At 44.2% G+C, this 20,382-nt stretch overlaps 2 protein-coding genes across 2 annotated transcripts; one reads left to right on the top strand and one right to left on the bottom strand.

The window, feature by feature from the left end:
• Window positions 1-932: 932 nt before the first annotated feature.
• Window positions 933-8,834, top strand: stard7 (StAR-related lipid transfer (START) domain containing 7). The gene is made up of 8 exons (XM_056588811.1): window positions 933-1,817; window positions 2,011-2,174; window positions 2,382-2,431; window positions 2,737-2,847; window positions 3,136-3,218; window positions 3,339-3,438; window positions 3,551-3,635; window positions 4,436-8,834. Exons 1-8 carry the CDS (start codon window positions 1,363-1,365, stop codon window positions 4,600-4,602), a joined length of 1,215 nt encoding a protein of 404 aa, XP_056444786.1. The 5' UTR covers window positions 933-1,362; the 3' UTR covers window positions 4,603-8,834.
• A 4,090-nt stretch (window positions 8,835-12,924) lies between these two features.
• On the bottom strand, window positions 12,925-18,207 carry drg1 (developmentally regulated GTP binding protein 1). The gene is made up of 9 exons (XM_056588236.1): window positions 18,021-18,207; window positions 17,402-17,525; window positions 16,774-16,949; window positions 16,623-16,692; window positions 16,335-16,504; window positions 15,864-15,994; window positions 15,037-15,204; window positions 14,746-14,868; window positions 12,925-13,610 (listed from the first exon to the last, which is right to left on the bottom strand). Exons 1-9 carry the CDS (start codon window positions 18,057-18,059, stop codon window positions 13,511-13,513), a joined length of 1,101 nt encoding a protein of 366 aa, XP_056444211.1. The 5' UTR covers window positions 18,060-18,207; the 3' UTR covers window positions 12,925-13,510.
• Window positions 18,208-20,382: the final 2,175 nt, after the last annotated feature.

Raw genomic sequence — 20,382 nt, 5'->3', positions numbered from 1 at the left:
TCTGGATGTCTAGTGAAGTCACAAGTCTGATCTGCTGCTGATCTAAGCATGTATCTAACGGTATTTTCGATTACTTGTAGATATTTTAAGTGATCAAATGATGAGTTTGTGATACTTTTGTATTTTGTGTATCACATAGAAATCATATTGTTTTTGTTTTTTCCGACATTTACAAATAACGGTGGGTTTATATCTTTCATATAGTATTTAGTATATATTGTATCTATAATATAATAGTACAGTGTTTATTCGAGATATATGGAGCTGTGTATCATCAGCACAGATCTGATATCTGAACTTGTTCATCACATTTTCAACTGTTTATACTATGTCCTAGAGGAGGCATATCGATTAGAAAAGAAGTGGTCTAAGGATGGATCCCTACAGAACGCAAGTTTTATTTTACATTCGTTACATTTTAATCTGATCAGAAAAACATAAGGACAAGTGGAACTTGCTATGCAAATGCAGCCGAATAGTATGTTCCAGAAATCGCATAATCGACCAAATAACGTAATGAAAAGCGACCAGCGGAGGGCGCCATTGGTGCGTGAGGTCATGGCCGCTGTTTCCGTCACCAGGTAAACTGATCCAGAGTCAGGTCAGTAACTTCTGAAGCGTTTGAAGAACATACAGATAGGACGGAAGTGCTGGTCCCAATTCATTTTTAAACCACTTACCCAATGCTATCGATAGGGTGATACATACTGTTAGGAATATAAACGTATGTGATTGCACTATACATGTCCACCATGTTAGGTTCTGGATTGCATAATAACAATGTAATGACTGTGTGCACTGACCGAGAGACGTCCTAGCAGCACACATCCGGACAAGCAAACTTGCTTGCGTCTCCGTTTTTTCTACACCTATAGAAGTCGCCCTTAAATGACAGCTATCCAATGGGCGTTTGTTTTGCATGTTAAGGCGGGTCTAAGGGGTGGGCGTGTATGAGACTAGAAGGAGGAGGTCAAATGTGTTGCTAGGTTTTGGAAGCGTGAGGTTAGCTGTTAGACAGGTGAGATATTGGACTTGGTACGTTGGACTAACTCGATATTATAAAGACTGCATTAGATTCATATCCGGTGTGAATACCTACGAATTGTTATTGTTTCTATTCCATTGTGCCTCGTATTGATCCCGGCTCACTCGATCACAGCTAGCCGTAGTGCTGTAAGTTAGCACTCTGCTCACACATTAGCAAAAGCGACAGAGTTAGTTAGATGGGACATAACTAAACCTTTAATGGTTTAGTATGATGCCTCTCAGTGGTCCGTCTCAGTGGATCGTTGGGTACTTCGTGTTTCGACGTTTTTCTAGCAGCGCTGTTATCTAAACCCTGCTCTTTGAACCCCGGTCATCATGTTTCACACCATGCCCAGGCGGCCCATGTGTGAAATGGGAATAAAAGCAGTGAGGCTTCAACGTACTTGTGCACTTAGAACGAATGCGAGCCAGGAGCATGCGAGTCCCGCCGGTACCGTGTGGCTGGGCCGAGGCCTGGGTCTGCTGCTGACATGTCTGCAGAGAGCTGGGCTCTGTGTGCGGGAGGTCTCCCGTCCGGGCAGGAAGAAGCAAGGCCTGCTGTCCCTATTTGCCAATCACTGTAGCTTTGTAACGGGTCAGAGGCTCAGACGGGCTCATCAGATCGGCGAGCTTTACTCGAACCTGTACTCCGAGCGGACCAGGTGGACCCTTGTAGGCAACATATGGCGGCGGTTTCAGAACAAGCAGGCCCCAGTGGGGAGGCTCGTAGCCGCCCTGGCCGGGGTCTTCATGTGGGAGAACGAAAAGATCGAGGATGAGGAAATCACCAGGTAGGATTTTAACCCTCAATCTTTAGCCGCTGAAACTTGCTTGGCCACCTTCCTAACTGAACGCTTCTACTATTATATACACTGTTGTTTTGGGCTGTAGCAGTGGCAAACTATCACTAAGGTCACAAACACATTCGCTAATTTATACAACTTGTTAACTGTTGTAACGGTTTTATAATCTGTTATAAACCAGGTGTGGGCTCGAGCTGCGATCCCTCGACTCCATGAAGAGAAGGAACTCCTTGCCGGTGGAGGAGGCTGAGGAGGTAGAGGCTGGCTGGGAGTCCGTGGTGGAGAAGAAGGAATTCAAAGTGTGGAAAAGACCTATTCCTGACAGTCATCTCTATGAATACAGAGGTCAGCCAAACGTAACACGTGCTTCTCATATCTACTCTGTAATCTGAGTCGACCATTTGCTTCTGTTGTCGTATATTTCCCTCTTGCAGATGCGTGTTAAGCAGTGTTTGTCTTAATGCAAGAGAGACACCTTTGGTTGCTCTGTTTTTGTTTGAGTTTTTTGACTACCTAACAACAGTTTACTTTTTGTTTTGAATTGTTCTACAGTGTTGGCCTCATACAATGACGTCACGCCAAGACAGTTCTTCAATGTTCAGGTACAGAGTATGACAATATACCAGATACTGGCCAAACCCTTGTGCTATCAGTGGAAGGGCAGAAACGCAAATATCATGTTTAAACAAACCAACAATTACCATGTGCCGTGTGCAACAATAAGATCTAATCACGCTGCTCCTATTGCTATACATAGTGTAATCTCTCTGTAATAGTGGTGTTGTTGCTAGCCAACAACTCTTGCACAACAATGTAGTGGCTGTTAGCACCTGGCATACGCAGTAGCTCTTTGCAATACTATATTTAGCCACAGGGTCTCTTCAAGCCCCTCTCCCCACTCCCCCAGTTGGACACGGAGTACCGGAAGACCTGGGACGCGCTGGTGATCAAGCTGGAGGTGGTGGACCGCGATGCCAACACGGGCTCCGAGGTGGTGCACTGGGCCACGCACTTCCCTGTGAGTCCACGATCATACCATTCAACACTGGCAAAAAGTACATGCTGTACATCTTCATGAAAGCCACTGGTCCTTTTTATGTACACTTTCATTAGAGGAACTAGAGCTGGTGCAAAACCGCTCCATTGTAACCTATTCCTAATCAAGTTAAAATATGATGCAATCTTTACTGGCTTGTAAATGTAGTCAAATGGAAAACTCCATGTTATATTATGAAATGTCAAGCCCCAGCATCGAGACTATCTGTACACCCTAACAAAACGCCTGCCTTCTGCCCCGTCCTCCCAGTACCCCATGTACTCCAGAGACTACGTGTACGTGCGCCGCTATGATGTCGACTGGGAGAACAACTTGATGATCCTCGTTTCCAGGTGGGTGATCTGATGAAAATGTAAATAAAAACAATTGTCCAGAGTGTATTCCCTGAGCACAGAGTAGCTGTATCTGTTCACATGGTGTCCATGGGCTCATCGCGTGGTTTTCTATTGCAGGGCCGTAGCCCACCCGCGGGCCCCCGAGACCCAGCAGTTTGTGAGGGTCCATTCCTACCAGTCCAAGATGGTCATCCGTCCTCACAAGTCTTTTGACGAGGTGTGTAGGAACCTTATTTACGTGCCCATAAAGGGATTTGAACCATTCATCAGAGGGTAACGAGTAGGTTATCATACGGTTAACCATGCCGATTTTTCGATTCTGTTTCTAGAATGGGTTTGATTATCTGCTGACCTACAGCGACGACCCCCAGACCGTGTTCCCCCGCTACTGTGTGAGCTGGATGGTGTCCAGTGGTGAGTGCCTTCACACGGCTAGCGCAAAGCCCCCGTTAGTGTTAGGGTAAGGGTTAGACGCTACAGCTTGTGATCCCTTTATCTGAACGAGAGTTGGCTACTTAGACCTTTTGTGGTCGCACTTTCACTGCACAGTTTCGGTTCATGAGGACCATGATTATAGTACCTTCTGTGCACTACTTCCAAACAACTGCTTGAGAAAGTAGAAGTGCTAAATTGGCGTAACAAAGCATCAGTGTTTCTTCTTGCAGAATATTATTCCATTGGGAATTCTGCGAGCGAAGCATTACTGCGCTAGACCTTTTATATTGATAGACACTGAGTAGTGAGTAGTAGTAGGTGAGTAGTGAAGTGTAGTATTGCTAAACAGGAAGGGAAGTGATTTAGGTAGTGCAGACCTCAGGTTCAGTTTCACTGGTAGCCGATACTGGGAGGTTTCTCTCTGCAGCTGCTTTGAGATTCTGACTTGATACTGTTTCAGTATCAAGTGTATTTTACCAACTGAATTCATTTTGTAACAATAACTTGCAAAACTGATTCAAGATTCAACTAGTGTCTACAGAATCCACTGGGCTCAATCACAGGGATGATCTCCCCCTCTGTAATTCAACCACGACTGGAGAGAATAACCTTAGCACAAAGGATGAGATGGCTGCTCGAAAAAAAGTAGATTGAAGTGATTTAAAGAAGGAGTATAATCTCGAAAGTGGCTTTTTTCCTTTTAATCCTAATGCATTATGAAGAAAATGCAACAAACATGATTCCTCATAACGGCGTGTCTGCGGTTCTCGTCCTGCCAGGCATGCCTGACTTCCTTGACAAGCTGCACACGGCGGCGCTGAAGGCCAAGAACCTGGAGGTGGGGATCCACGACTACACCAGCAGGCTGAAGCCTAAGGACGCCGGCCGGCAGCCCAGCCCGGAGCGCCTCGCCGGGGAGAACGCCCCGGGCCCCATCTACGCTTGATGTGGAGGTCACTGCATTGGGGGGAGGGGGCAAGAGGAGAGGGGGGACACGCACTAGGAACACAAACATAAACCTAGTTACAACAGGTTCATCCATTCAGTCTGTTGAACGGTGGAGGGGGGGGGGGAGAGAAAGATGGAAATAGGATGCGTACGTAGAAGACACATCTGTCCTTCCACTGAACTCCCCCCCCCCCCCCCCCCCCCCCTCCTACATTGGATAAATCCAGTCGTCATGGAAACAAGTGGTCAGCAAAAAAAATCATCTATTTATTTTTTCTTCCCTCTTGGGCATCACAAACCGGTTGTTTCGTAAAGTTTTTTTTGCAGAACGTCCGCCTGGAAACTGCCGTTGCTTAGTCTGGCGACGAAGGCCAGGGGACTATGCAGGTTGACTGGTGCTAAAGCGATGCGTTGCTGCAGCGGCTGAGTGAGGCTGAGCCAAAACATGCTCCACGCAGAGACACTGTTGCCAAAGCGCTGCTTTTTTTTAACGCGGTCCCCCTCAAGTCTCATGTCTCATTAGCCACACCCATTGACATTCACGCCAGACATCGTTTTCACCGTTCACATGCCGCTACTTGCGCTCATGTCGGCTTAGCTGTTGCTCACCATGGATCATTTGTTGTTGTTATTGCAAAATGAGTCTTCAATGGCTGCTTGTAGAAAGTTGTTGCCTAAATCGTTTGCCAGCCCAACAGATATATGATATTGATATATGTAAAGCAAATGGATGGATCCAAATGATGTCGGTGAAACGGGAATTCTGCATGCGTCGACCGCTACAATGGATTTAGCTTTTACTGGATCGGACGCTGAATCTATTGGTCGGGGGGACAACATGCCCACAGTTTGTCTTCCATGGAATGAACCATGTGAAGCTTCGACCCACCGCCGACCCCCTCTGTGAGCACGGAGTACTGATCTCATCCGTCCCACATTATCTGTTTGTGTTTTTTATTGTTATGTTTTTTGTTTTTTTTAAAGACAGGTTTGTAAATCTGGCCAGTCCTCAAGCAGACGCACTCCTCAGATATCTTGGTACGCCCCATCGACTAAATGCTCTTGAACAGCACACATCCCATCTCCCCCTGTCCTATGAGTCCATATATTACTGTTTGTGGTCCATCTGCAGAGACATGCAACGGCTTTTATGTGTCGTCAATTCAACCAAGCAGTTGGTGGAACAGATATTGTTTTTATTCCTCGTTGAAGACCATATACATCCACAACTGGTGGCCTGACTTGAGTTAGCCGATGTGATTAAGAATTCCTTTTCCTAGGTTGTCATTTATTTTTTGTATTTCATGTAATACTGGACTCGACCATCAAGGCTCTGGTTGTACCCAGGTGTGTGACTGTGTGTGTGTGTGTGTGCGTGGGGTTGATTTTTAAATGTTCATAACACGCATGCTGTAGGAAGTCAAGTGCTCAATTGGACTATTAATTACTCAATACTGCCTGACAAACGTCAAATGTCACCAAGAACATTTAAAATTTGATGCAGAGTGGGTTGTTTGTGTACGGGATCATAATGGACGAGTTAAGGCTTTGGATAACTACTGGGTTAGGTACTAACTTAGTTACTACTACTAACCCCACGATGTCACAGCCATATTGACCTGTTTTCAGCAAATTGCGAGTCTAGTGTTTTAACAATACGTTTGCCAATGTCAATTTATTAAGACATGCCCAATACGTTTTGAAGTATGGGGAATGTATGTAGTGCGGGAAAAGGAAGTGACTATCTATTATCATTAGGCTATAGGCCTTTATCGCAGAGGTGTATAGGATTTGTGAACACAGGTGTATCCCATAATTATTATCTCATTAAGTTGATGAGCTACACCTGGGTTCACCCTACTATGACACTGGGACTCTTGGCTTGAGGGGTTCAATGGTGGAGCTACGAGATGGATGTACTAACATAGAAATTAAAAGGTATTCATTGATAAGGAATATTCAACTTGAACATTAACATCTTCCAGGTCATTTCTAGACGTGTGTGTGCCACAGATTCTCAAAGGGTTTTGTTTGTGAAGAGATTCAACCTTGTGTTGTGATTAATTATTGTTAAAGCTTCTAATGATTGTATAATGCATTCTATATACATACAAAAGAAATGGGCAGTTCAGTGGCATGGTTCCCTTGTAATCCTGTGATTTGGAGAAATATTGAAATTGAACATCTTATCGTTTCAAATAAACAGACCTTCAAGTGTATCCAGTGTTGTGGTTTACATTGGACTTTGGCATCTGGCCGTCGTAATCATGTTCAAACACAACTCAAGTTAGTATTGCTTGCGCGAGTGTCCAAAACAGACTTAATCTTTCTCCTCATGTCCTTGAGGCAGCCATGTTCTCCTGGTCTGCCTCAAGGACACCTGAAAAAAAGCTTTTTGCCACTTTTCACTTAAATCATCATGGCTACTCAGTCCTTACTCAGTAAATCGTGACTTTAAATACACATCTCATCTCAAGGGGGAGTATAGATTAGTGCTCAGCAATAATTCAATCTATTTTATCATCTGAGTGGTATTGTAAAGTCATTGAATACAAATATTGGCTCAAACAAATCAGTTGTAAAAGGCTTTCTGTTGAGATGAGATATTGTATGGAATATCTTGTATAAGATGTATTATACAATTGTTACAAAATAATATAAATATTACCTTGATTCAAACCCAAATTACTAAATATTTAAATACAGTGACATCACTAGAGTGAAGATGAATTGTTTGAATTCATGCATCATAAATTCATACTCATATTGTGACGTTGAAGTCCTTACCGTTACCGTGATCATACATGTTGCCGTCAGCTAAATATCAAGCGGCTTTGTTCGGCCTCTTCTTTCAGAGCACGCAAATTCCCTTGATTCGCGTTCACCTTTCAGTGCATTTGCGCATTGGTGCAGCAAGTTCAGCTGTGGCCAACGAATGCAACAGGTGTTGACCGCATGGCGGCACGTAGACTGCAGTCACTACTCGGTGCCATGGCGGTCCATGATGCAAGAGCGAAGTCACAGTTCTTTAAGTTAAGTCAGCTGGTGAAACATGGCATCTAGGCTGCACCGCGGCATCCGAAAGGGGATGTTGATTAATGATGTCCCAAAGTCTTCAGAAAGTGAATATACTACAGTGCATAAGTGGTATAAATTATGATATCTCTCCCCCAGCTATGTTTAATTTGCCATGACGTCACCGAGGTGAGGTCAGATCTCTGTTCCGTCTATAAATACTCGGTTTGATTAAGATTAGGCCCAAATGGCCTGTTGGGTGAATATCAATCTTATCATCTTAAGATGCTTTAGTGTTCAGGTTTGTGGTCATTGCCGAGTCGTCCATCAGGGCCTTTATGGCGGGCTTCTATGGCGCGTCATGCTCCAGACAGTGTCAGGGCGTGGCTCATGACTTATGGCTAATGCGTTTGGTCTCGTATGGCACGATTTGAAACCTAAACATCTCTGTGCTTTACGTAATTTATTTTTAACTGAATTACCAGTTACCAGTCACCAATTTCTTCCAACTCTGCTCTTTAGTTCACCTTCATATTGTCTGATTGCTAGCGCTTATCACTTTTGCGTCTAAGTGTCTTAGAGAAGGACCATGACGTCTTGTCGGCAGAGAATCGCCGCTCATTGATTTCTATGTAGTTTTTCATTTGTGGGGAAAATGAATACAAATAAGAGAATCTGGGTGCTTAAATCAATCTGTTTATTACACATTCATTGACAAATACATTGATATGAAATGGGGTGCTCGCTTCAAGCATACATGGGGAAAAAATAAATCTTTGAAACCAATATAATACAGATGAACTCAACAATGAACACAATGTTGGTACATTATAAGCAGAGAGGAAAATCAAAGAAAAAAACATATCTAAAAGTGCTGTTCTCATTCAGCATGGAAAACCAATTTCCTTTAGCGAGTTGCAGAAAATATGTACCCGCTTTGGTCGGGTCATTTTGACCCTTAACTCTTGAAAATACAGATAAGTTAGTGTGCTTAAACGTTAATAATTAAAGCAGACATTCAAGGCTATTTACCTTTTTTTTTGTATATATGGATGGATGTTGAATAATAATCAATGATCAAAGTGTATAAATGTTCTGTATCTGGACCAGATGCTCATTCATTTCAGTTTTGTCCAGATTGATGCTATTGTGCTCCTCATACATCGTCGAGTGCAGCATGTTTTAACATATGACCTCTACCGCTTACGTGTATTAAAAGCCTTTCTTGAAAGCCTTTCCCTACAGCAATTCGTTAAATCGACCAATCTGCCCACCAGTAGAGTACAGCTTGTATGAAACATAGCGGTCACATCACATTGATTTAGGTATCCTCAGAAGTAGTGTCATAAAAAAAATGGCTCACTGGAAATTGTCCGGTAAATTACGTTTTTGTTAACTATTCAACATTTAGCCTTGCAGTAATACAAATTAGAGAATACTTTACATTATCAAAAACTTAGGATAAAACCAACAATTCTGAAGTTACCTCGGTAGCATTGATGCGTAACCTTTAGTCACATAGTTGTCAGATACAATCTATTAAAATGCATATTTCTTTAAATCATATTTGCTCTGATTTTTAAAAACGTAGTCTAACATTTCCTTTCTTGCTTTGCATCAGTTAAAAAGAGGGGACTGGAAAGATTTATAAAAATGTGTAACAAGACAAGAGTGTAAAACAAGACGTAGAAGCAGGTTAGGCGAAAGAGAAGACAAGTGCTCGCAAGCCTCCAAGGTGCTTGGTACAACCATGGACAGAAGACGCACTGCATGGTTAGATCAAGCACAATGGGGTCCTGGGCAAAGACATCCACCCGTTGGTGAACTGCATCAACCCAGTCCCCCTGAAGGGGACGGATGTCGAACACCCAGTAGGACTTACTTGAAGATGCAAGAAAGGAAACCTTTTTTTTTTTTTTAAACGAATGATCCAATCTTCACGAGCTAAGTTGTTGTAGTAAATTGTTGGATAATGATGGACGAAGTTGTGAAAAAATAAAGAAAAATCATTCATTCGGAACTGCAGAAAGAAAAAACAAAAAGAGGTTTAAAAAGATTTGAGTTCTTCAACAAGGGTTGTAAGCCGATCCCCGACTCTGGGATATTGGTATCCCGAGAGGAGAGGATATGGTGGTCGGTGGTGGTGGTGGAGAAGGTGTGAGGCAGGAGCCGGAGCTCCTGAAGTGATGAACTGAAATGACATGGGGGGGCTTTGCAAAGAATCTGCGATAAGGGGGAGGTGTTCGTAAGATATAGTGCGGCTAGGAACATCTGCAAAATTACGAAAAGGAATTAGTCATGGGGTCACACTGCGGAAAAAGTGGGACCACCCTTACTGCGTACAAACTGCGTCAAACCCCACCCATCGCCCGCTTACCTCAACCTAGCAGACATCGACGCATCAGCGAGCGAGGAAAATATCGTGAAACATGACTCCACGATGAAACGTTAAAATATCCGACACTAAAAGGAAATTTTCTTCGCAGTGAGATCTTTCGAGATGCCTGTTACTGAATGCACTCCAGATCCTCTGACTATCGGGCATTTCAAGGGTTCAACGCTCTAGAGTTTAGCTTCAGATGGTCATCTTGTTAAAACCACAAGCCTTCAACTGAGAATACAGCCACCGAGTTTCTAACTATTCTAACCATTGAACAGAGCAAAGTGCTATTGGTGGCAAGGGCTTCAATAATGGTCATGGTTGCATCGCTATTGTCTCAAGACATCTGTGGACAGATGCCGTTTGATCACCGTTGGGACCGACCAATCCTGACATGTTCCTCTAACCATGTTAACGGTCAACGAGAACAATGTCAGGAGTTAAGATGCCTATCAGCTAAAAGGTCCTTTCACAAAATCCCCCATCCCAAATGTTTGCCAATCTTATTACCATAGTTCTAGGGTCCCAAGGGACCTTTTAACCCAAACCTAAAGGCCCATCATGATAATCAACTTACACCTCTTGCCACAAAGCCACTTTGTGTGAGGCAATTGGATAAATGTACCGATGCTGTCTAGGGAAAACGAGATTTCTCGTGGCTAGTGGAGATGATTTATGGCATGAGATAGGTCAAGAGCTGGTAATGTTGAGATGGGTTGGTTTAAGGCATGGTTGTGATGTGATCTCCGGTGGGATGTGACGCATGATCCTCCTTACCCTTTTCGTTTCTGTTTACTTAATAATAGGAAGGTTGTTCCTGATCCCTAGAACAAACAGGCAAGCTCCAACTATTAGTTTGATCAGTACAATTTTCAAAAGAACTAAAGACATGTTTGAATTTTGTATGTTCAAAGCATTTTCGTCCTCCACGTTTAAATAAAGCAGTCAAGGATGCTTTGAGTAGAATGAAAAAAAAATGCATAACTTGAAATACAGAAAAACTGAACAAACTAGACAACGAGTAAGAAATCATCTTAAGAAAGAAATATAAAGAAAGAAAGAAATGGTCACCCATATTCCACGACCCATCTCACTACATAAAATGTAACAAACAGCATGCAGCAAAGGATCGTACCACAAACATCATACACTCTAGTATCTGAAGTCCCCACAAAGCCCTGCTCCCTGTTCCTGCTGCTGTAGAGAACACCCACCTGGTCCGCTGGCCTGGCCTGGCCGCCGGCCGCCCCCCCAGGCGCCGGGGAGCCGCCGGGGGGCCCGAGTGGTGAAGGAGAGCTGGGTGTCCAGAGCAGGCTGGAGGTCCAGTCGCTGGCTGCCCGGGAGAGAGACTGTCTGCATCTCCTCCATCACCCTTCCCCAAGTCCCCTGTCCTCCTTATTTCCCGTTAGGAGGGGGGTGGGGTGGGGTGTGTGTGTGGGGGGGGGGGTGGCCAGTTCCTTCTGGGATAGGTCGAAATGTAACCAGGACTTGGAAGGAGGGGTGGGATTGATTTGGAGTTCAGGGAGTTTGGGAGGAAAGGGGGTCCGCATTTCATAAATATTAATACAGTCCCCCCCTCCCTCCGTCCCCCCCTTGAAGGGGGCAGATTCTTTAATTTCGTTAGAGGGGGAAGTGCTTTATTCACTTAATGGCTTTTATTAGCGGCCGGTCTTCAACTCTTTCATTAGCTAAAGTGCTGCTGTAATTTACAGGGAGAAAGGGGGTGGGTGGGGGAGTCGTGGGTGTGGGTGGGGGTTGGGGTGGGGGTGTCTGCTGTGTGGTTGCTCCTGCTGTTACTGAACATGCACTGCTGCCTGAGGGCTGTGCAGCGTTTCCTCAAAGCAGACATTTCTCCCTCAGAGTGAACGGTAGACGCCAGACACGACACGTTTCGCATTGCGTTGCAGATCGCATCTCTAGTGTTTGTTTAAGTCTCCCATGCAAATTTGTACAAATTGCCTTTTGGTTTTTTAACCTCTTTATAGTGTAAATTGGGCTTAGAATCTAAGCCCATTTTACACAACAAAATATGGCAATTTGTGCAAATTTGCACAAACTATAAAAACGTTACTATAAATAAAAACAATGCTTCATAGCACTGTTTCATCTTTCCGTCCATCTAAAACTTAGATGGAAGGAAAGATGAAGTACAGTGCTACGAAGCGTCGTTTTTATTTATATTAATGGTACTATTACTTTGAATAGAATAGAATAAACAAACTTATAGACAATGAAGTTAGTGATTCATTTTTAACAAGTTATAAATTGGCTTTATGTATTAATTTACCTTAAAAAAGCTTTAAGATTTCAATATTGGGAAACCACTTTGCGTCAATTTGTTTTTTATTATGTTGCTATAAATTTGAAATTGAACAGCAATTTCTTTTTTCGCAATGCTCATAGCATGATACATTTCTTATTTCAGGTAAGTTTCATGTTTTTTAATCAATATACTGTAGATATCTATATCTATATCTGTATTTATTTATTGTCAGGAAGCACTTTAAGTCTGCCTCGTGTATAAAAAGTGCTATATAAATTAAGTTGCCTTGCCATGTGTATGCAGTAACCGCCCCATAACGACTACATTGGATAAGTCAGCCATCCCATATAGGATGAAATGCGGTTCTTCACATTGCTCAGAATGTGGTTTAGCTGAGCACAGCTGGGCCTCCATACAGCTGCTTTAGACGTCCCCAGACTGTCTGATTGAATGAACATATTAGCCTGAGTGACCGTCGGTCCTAAAGCGAGGGGATGGGCTGCTATCTGCCCCCATCGTCAATGTCCTATAAATCAGGAGCCCTAATGAACCTCTTCTCACAGCGCCATGGACGGGACGCTGTAGGCCTATGCATGGGGGCTTCCTTTTTTCTCAAAAGACTAGCTTTGGTTATATATACACACACACACACACACACGAGACAGGCAGCCCGTTTATTTTTTGTGTGGTCCCACAACTTATTTTTTTTTATTGTATGATAAGAAAATGTGAAAAAAAACTGTTTGCTGCTGAATTTGAGATTACCTTTATAACAATTCTTATGTTCTTTTGTGTGAAAAATAAGGTGCTGCACATTTAAATTCAATATATTGGATGCTACTTTCATTACATCTCCCTCAGGCCATATCTGTCGATCTTTTAAATTATATCTGTGTAATATCAAATGTATTTATTACTAAAAACTCCATTAAATACAGCCCAGTCGTCTTACATATTTAAAATCGATGCCGGGTCAAATCCAGCGAAAAACAGGTTGAACAAAACAGCCCTTTAAAAGCATTTTATTGTACAGGTTTCTATTCTTCTCCCCAAGTCTCATTTGTCGATATTCAATGTGAACTATTAAAGGTATTTAAACACGGGCCGAGGGATTTCTCTCTGGACCAGTAACAAATCCAACTGGTATACGTTGGTGAAGTCAAGACGTTGTGGGACGCGTCCCGGGTGGTGGAGGACGCGGCGCGAGGAACGGGGCAGGGCCGAGCGGGGCGCCATGGCGATGGGCGTCTACTTCTTCACCAGCTGGATGACGTCTTCGTCGTCCATCACGTGGTCCTTCCCCACCTTCTGGGGGTTGTGCTTCACCGAGGCCCCCCACACCAGGGCGCTGGGGGAGGACACATCGCAACGTTACACACACACACACACCATGATAGCAGCCATAGTTCTATAGCACACAACGTGTTACACATACACACCATGATAGCAGCCATAGTTCTATAGCACACAACGTGTTACACATACACACCATGATAGCCGCCATAGCTCTATAGCACACAACGTGTTACACATACACACCATGATAGCAGCCATAGCGCTACAGGACACAACGTGTTACACATACACACCATGATAGCAGCCATAGCGCTACAGGACACAACGTGTTACACATACACACCATGATAGCAGCCATAGCGCTACAGGACACAACGTCTCACACACACACACACACACACACACACACACACACACACACACACACACACACACACACACACACACACACACACACACACACACACACACACACACACACACACACACAGCTCTACAAGAAACAACGTTACAGGCCCACACACACACTGCCATGTCTCCTAAGGAAACAACGTTACACACGCTATTGTCCGGTGATGGTCTCTTTTTACATATTGTCCAATCATGGTTATTCTCGATTGGGGAATGTATGATCCGATCGCCAAGGGGTGGCGTGCAAGCAATTCAGTTAACGTTACGTGGATAAACAACCGTGATAACTCAGTCAGCACACACAACACAGATTTATAACATCAAAAAATCGAAATCCATGATATTTTCTCTACTGCTGCAACAGACAGATGGTTTGTGTGTTCACTTTTGCGCCAGCCAATCAAACAAAGGCTCCGACCACATAAAATCCTCCATTAATTCAATGAAAATATATCACATCGTCCTTGCTACATTCAAGGTCACATTCTCCAGACGCCGTTTCACGTGGTCTTAAAGAAAACGGAGCGGCAAATACTTAACTGTCTGAGATGCTGCTACCCTCTCAGACAGCTTTCAAGCAAACTGACCTTTAATGCTGAATATTGTAATAAATGAATAATGTCAACTACATCAATGTCTGAACCCATGTATGGTACCTTAATGAACACATGAGGGATATTCTCTTTCGTGTTGCATAACACACTATCCACTGAATATATAAATAGCAGTTGGTCGTTAGGAGGAGAATCATGCACCGCTGAGGGTACGCTACTCACTATTTGAACTCCTTGATGAGGGTCTTGTGGATCTTCAGGCAGAAGTCCTCCACAGCCGTGTGGTCGTCGGGCAGAACCACCGGCGACGTGTAGTCAGGGAGCTGGCCCTTGGGCTTGGTGTAGCTGTCGAGTAAACACACAACACATCACATGAGACAACATATCACATCGCCCGCGGGTAAGGAGAGGGTCTCGGTACTGTCTCCCCTAACCGCAACGTCCTAGAGCTCATTCTGCTTGGAAACTACTCTATGGCGCCCCCTGGCGTAGAGAGGAACGGGGAGCACTTACATGCGCACTAGCTTCAAGTAATCCCACATCTTCTCCAGCAGATCGTCAAAGTTCCAGCGGCTGTGGGCCGAGATGGGCACGCAGTGGGGCACCTTGTAGATGACGTCCAGCTCCTCGATGGAGATCTGGTCGATCTTGTTGAGCACATAGATGCATGGGAGGTAGACCCTGTGGGGAGAGGAGGAGGTGAGCAGGGGGGCGCACGGGACCAAGACCCTGGGAGGGAGGGGGACCCTGAGAGGGGAGGGGGACCCCAGGAGGGAGAGGGACCCCAGGGACGCTGAGAGGGGAGGGGGACCCCAGGGGGGAGGTGGACCCCAGGGAACCCCAAGAGGAGGTGGGCTCTGAGAGGGGAGGTGGGCTCTGAGAGGGAGGTGGGACCTGAGAGGGAGGTGGGCTCTGAGAGGGAGGTGGGCTCTGAGAGGGAGGTGGGCTCTGAGAGGGAGGTGGGCTCTGAGAGGGAGGTGGGCCCTGAGAGGGAGGTGGGCTCTGAGAGGGAGGTGGGACCTGAGAGGGAGGTGGGCCCTGAGAGGGAGGTGGGCTCTGAGAGGGAGGTGGGACCTGAGAGGGAGGTGGGCTCTGAGCCACAGCACAAAAGGGACAATCCTGTTGCAATTGTTTGATTTGTCGTTAATATGGTCATATGAAAAAACAACACATGAAATAATATAAACTCATTGTGTATCCACAGTCAATTCAACTATTCCCTTGAGTAAGTCTGAATTAAAGAGGTTGAAGTGAAACTAAAGCGCTTTTTACAGCTATAATCCAAGATCCAGGAAAGATGGTTCAATTCAAACTGAGACACTGCATGATCAAGTGCTTACCGGTTGCCCTCAACGACGTCGATGAGGTCATCGGCGGTACAGTCTCCACGCAGGGTGATGTCGGCGTTGAAGATCTTGTACTCTGCCAGGATGCTCTTCACTTGGTCACTGTCCAGCTCACTTTGAACACACTGGACCCAAGGAGACACACGATATAACAACACACACTAGACCCAAAGACACACAGGATATAACCTTACACACCGGACCCATGGCGGGGAGATATAACAATACACACTTGACCCATGTAGACATGACACAATGGAACCTTAATGTCTAGTTCTGGGGGAGGATGGTGTAGTGGTTACGGCGTGAGGCGACTTCCAGCTGAAAGGGTCCAATTGGAACCCCAACATTCCCAGTTCACTTGTACGCCTCCTTGAGCACGTTGGCCCACACCTAGCTGCCCCTTAATGAGTACTCAGGCCTTCAAGACTGAATGGAGGAGGTCACTGAGTGAATGGTACGTACAGTGGCGGTGAAGTTGATGCCTCCCTTGTCCTTCCTCTTGTAGCCGATGTTGGGCGGCTTCTTGTTCAGCCTGATGCCGAAGCCCTCCAGCTCGTGCTCGATCAGGTTCTTGTGGCCCAGGGGCTTCAGGACGTCCAGTACGATGAGGATCAGGTTGCAGGTCCGGGCCACTGAAGAAGGAGGAGGAGGAGGAGGGGGAGTTCCATTAGGCCCCTGTGACACTGGGTCTTTTCTGCCAATGGAGGCCATTTCCTGAGATCATAATACAAACGGGACAAATGGACTCACCGGCGATGACCTGTCGCCCTCTGCCTTTACCGTCCTTGGCCCCCTCAATGATTCCTGGCAGATCCAGAAGCTGAGAAGACAAGAGTATTCATCATTCTTCACGCTCATGATACCGCTCCTTATAAGACCAACCGTTGCTCCAGGTGTTTACCTGTATCTTGGCTCCCTTGTAGCGGATGACGCCGGGCACCGTGGTGAGGGTGGTGAACTCGTAGGCCGCCACCTCAGAGTACACCCCCGCCAGGTTACTAAGCAGCGTGGACTTCCCCACAGAAGGGAAGCCCACAAACCCGATACGGGCATCACCCGTTTTGGCCACATCAAAACCTGGAGGAACAGACGGGGGTAGGAGGAAAGTTCTTCATGAGGAGTTCCTGAGAAACTTAATGTAGAAACACAGCAGCTCCTTGCATTCTTGTATAATAAGATAATATATAATATAATAAAACAACTCGAGACAATGACTTTGTGTATTAATGTTTACTTTGGCTTAGTACTTTTAAGACCGGGATGCCATATTCAATATCCATGTCCAATGTGGATATCCCATTAACTTAATGTTTTCTTGTCATTTGGGCTTCAAGCCATCATGAATCAATATTGGTCAGATTGGAGAACAAAGTTACTTTAAGTGGAACAAAAATGTGTTTACATCACTGACTGACAGTAGCAAGAGCTGGCGCTGTGTGCCAACGTCCACTTTAAGGCTACTGCTTGCACTAATAAACCTACTAATCAAAACAGTCTGACCGGTCGTATACAACAGGAACATCTCTCACCTTCGCCAGTACCCCCGCCGCTGCCTCCCTTGGGACAGATGAGTTCCCTCCTCAGCTTGGCGAGGCGAGCTTTCAACAGACCCAAGTGATTGGATGTGGCCTTGTTCTTCTGCGTCCTGGCCATCTACCATTCCCAGCAGAAAGAGTAGCACCGTTACATTTACATGCAATCAGTATCGTGGACAGCTAACATCTTGGCATGTTTACAATATGTCTTGTTGGTGTAATAAGAACAGTCTAAAGATTTACATTTGAGAGATAGTGAGGTGTGTGTTATTTTTTAAATTAGTACGGTATCAGAGGTCTGATGTGTGGTGCTGTTAAAGGTAGTAATCCATTAAAGGAGTAACTTTAGTGTTGCTGAACATTAATTCACAACTACTCCAGATGACCTATCTGCCTATAACATCACTACGTTACATATAATAATATGTAATGTAAACACGGAACCACTCAGGCTCAGTGCATTCACCTCACTACACATCAGAACGAATTAAAGCCAAAGTGTTGCCCTCCCAGCTGTTTGATTATAGAGGCCCACTGTATGGCACTGGCTAGGCTAAGGTAGCTAGCCACAACGTGACTGATTTCGATACATTGCCAGCTACTTAGATCTTACCTCATTTTCAATTTCCGCGATTTTGGCGAGTAAACTCATGTTGATTGTTGTTGTTTACTGTTATTTAGTTAAACAAGAATTGTATTATTCACGTGGAATTTGCCAACTTATCAGATGTTCTAGCTAGCACACAGACCAGCGTTGACAATCCTGTGTGCCGCTACAGAGAGAGCTCGCGGGAAATATCGCGAGAAAATAGTCACGAAACCCGAAAGTAAGGCAAGCCAAGAGGTAAAAGAAAACCAGACCGCATCAGTTGACTAGATAATAACATTTACCTGTTTACTGATCAGTATAATATATAATACAGCAATAATCGATGCTTACATTATGTTAACCATAGCAACGACCTCTCCTGTTTAAATATAAGCATATATGTATGGCCTAAAATAGAAAAAATAGTTATTCTGATATATATCATATAACTATACAATAATGTTATTCTATATATAGCCTAATTGATTATGTAAGACACACCAAAAGAACACTTCGCATGAATTTACCAATGTTTTAGCAAATTATTATAGTGATCATCGGCGCACCCATCAACTAGTCGCTGGTGTATGTCTCCATCTAGTGGCCACATGATGTCATAGTTGTCGGTATTGAAAAACAACACACGGTATTTGAACTACTACAGAAGCGTAATGCATTCAATGAAGAAAGATTCTGCCGTTGTTCTTCTGAATTAAAAGTTTTAGTGCGGTGAAAACAATTATGCTCTGTTTTTCTGAATAAAAAAGTTCGTTATTTCAGACTTCTGAGAAAGGTTTTCATAAAAAGAAAAATGCTTGTTTTTCTGAAATAATGAGATCCTCAAAATACAGAAAGTGTCATTCACTCGAGAGCTCGATTTCATAGAAGCAAATATTTCCCGCCTGTTGAGTTTAGTCTAATCCATTTTTATTTTGGTTTATGTTTGAGACGTAGAGAGATGGGCCTAATTTAATAGTTCGTCTCCTTTGTGAACCTCAGTAGTCTACCTTGCGGTTGTTCAGAAGGAAAGCCCATTACGATCTGCTTGACTTTGTGGCGTTTCTCCAGGATTGAACCGATATGGCTTGGATATAAGATGATGCATCTAAAATGCATTCTCTTCCGTTACGTGTGGTCAAGCGAACAGTTTGATTAGGCCTACATCATTTGACATATTAACCAATACCTCAGATACCATATATCGAACCCGTAGGCCTACTTGAAATCACCTTTGGAGGGCGAGGCTGATAAGCAGCAGCAACCATAGGCCAACTCCATAAACGGTAGTTTCTCTCAAGATTTTGTGGTATCTCTCAAAATCTCATGTATCTCATTAATTCAGAAAACAGAGCAGAATTCTTTCACATCAATTATGTCGTTAATTCAGAGAACTAGCAGCTTTTATTTATTCAAGTGAATGTATTATGCACAGGGCCGTTGCTACAATTCCTGGGCCCCTAGACAAGATTTACTGATGGGCCCCCCTGCGCTGAATTGTTGACGGGGGGGGGGGGTGGAAGGAGCACATTGTTGACCGGGGAAAGCAATTGTTGACGGGGGGGGGGGGGGGGGGGGGGGGGTGGTGGTGGTGTACTATGGAAGTACTATGGGCTGGTGATATAATAATAATTTAGAATAAATTTTTTTTTTTTTTTTTGTGGGCCCCCCCTGGGCTGTGGGCCCCCTGAATCGTCATCACCTTTCACCCCTTATCGACGGCCCTGATTATGCACACACACACACACACACACACACACACACACACACACACACACACACACACACACACACACACACACACACACACACACACACACACACAATGAACTTCACCAGACAGTATTATTTTATTGTTTAATATCTTATTCGCATACAGTATAACCTCTCATTGGTTTCTATGTTGCTGGAGTTCCTGAACTGAACATCTATAATCCTTGTGGTATTTGGTTTTTGACTGACTGGTTAACCTAATGAGTCGGTTGTGCTAAAAACATGGTTGGAGAATGGACTGGACAGGTGACCGTCACCAGAGAAGTGATTCACTAAAATGCTCTTAACAACTGTAGTCTAAATACTGTTTAAGGGTCGACATGGAGAGAGTTTAGACGAGCTTGTGAAGTTTCAGAAGTTTGGTTTAAGATACAGTATATAACCAGGATCATTCTTAGCTGTTGGGTAGGATAAAAATTACAGGCCACACAAAACTATCAACTTAAAACCGTTACATTCAACTTTTTTTTTTTTTACCAACAATGAAGTCCGATGTATTTGATATGAATGATATCTGAAATAAAACACGACACATTATATGATTAGGCTGTTGAGGTCAGATGAACCAAATAGATGTCCTTATCATATTTTAACCCCTGTCCGATATGTTGACACA

This window comes from Gadus chalcogrammus, chromosome 4 (assembly GCF_026213295.1).
Source record: "Gadus chalcogrammus isolate NIFS_2021 chromosome 4, NIFS_Gcha_1.0, whole genome shotgun sequence".
NCBI classification, from domain to species: domain Eukaryota; kingdom Metazoa; phylum Chordata; class Actinopteri; order Gadiformes; family Gadidae; genus Gadus; species Gadus chalcogrammus.
Note: the sequence above shows the minus strand (reverse complement) of the source record. Positions and strands in the feature narration are given on the sequence as shown.

What these genes read in the sequence shown, in the direction of transcription:
- stard7 (XM_056588811.1), top strand. Translation starts at nt 1,363, where the DNA reads ATGTTTCACACCATGCCCAGGCGGCCCATGTGTGAAATGGGAATAAAA. An exon ending in GACAGTTCTTCAATGTTCAG is followed by an intron (nt 2,432 to 2,736) that starts GTACAGAGTATG and finishes CCACTCCCCCAG; the next exon opens with TTGGACACGGAGTACCGGAA. An exon ending in ACTGGGCCACGCACTTCCCT is followed by an intron (nt 2,848 to 3,135) that starts GTGAGTCCACGA and finishes CCGTCCTCCCAG; the next exon opens with TACCCCATGTACTCCAGAGA.
- drg1 (XM_056588236.1), bottom strand. Translation starts at nt 18,059, where the DNA reads ATGAGTTTACTCGCCAAAATCGCGGAAATTGAAAATGAG. An exon ending in CGGCGGGGGTACTGGCGAAG is followed by an intron (nt 16,950 to 17,401) that starts GTGAGAGATGTT and finishes CTGTTCCTCCAG; the next exon opens with GTTTTGATGTGGCCAAAACG. An exon ending in AGGGCGACAGGTCATCGCCG is followed by an intron (nt 16,505 to 16,622) that starts GTGAGTCCATTT and finishes CTCCTTCTTCAG; the next exon opens with TGGCCCGGACCTGCAACCTG.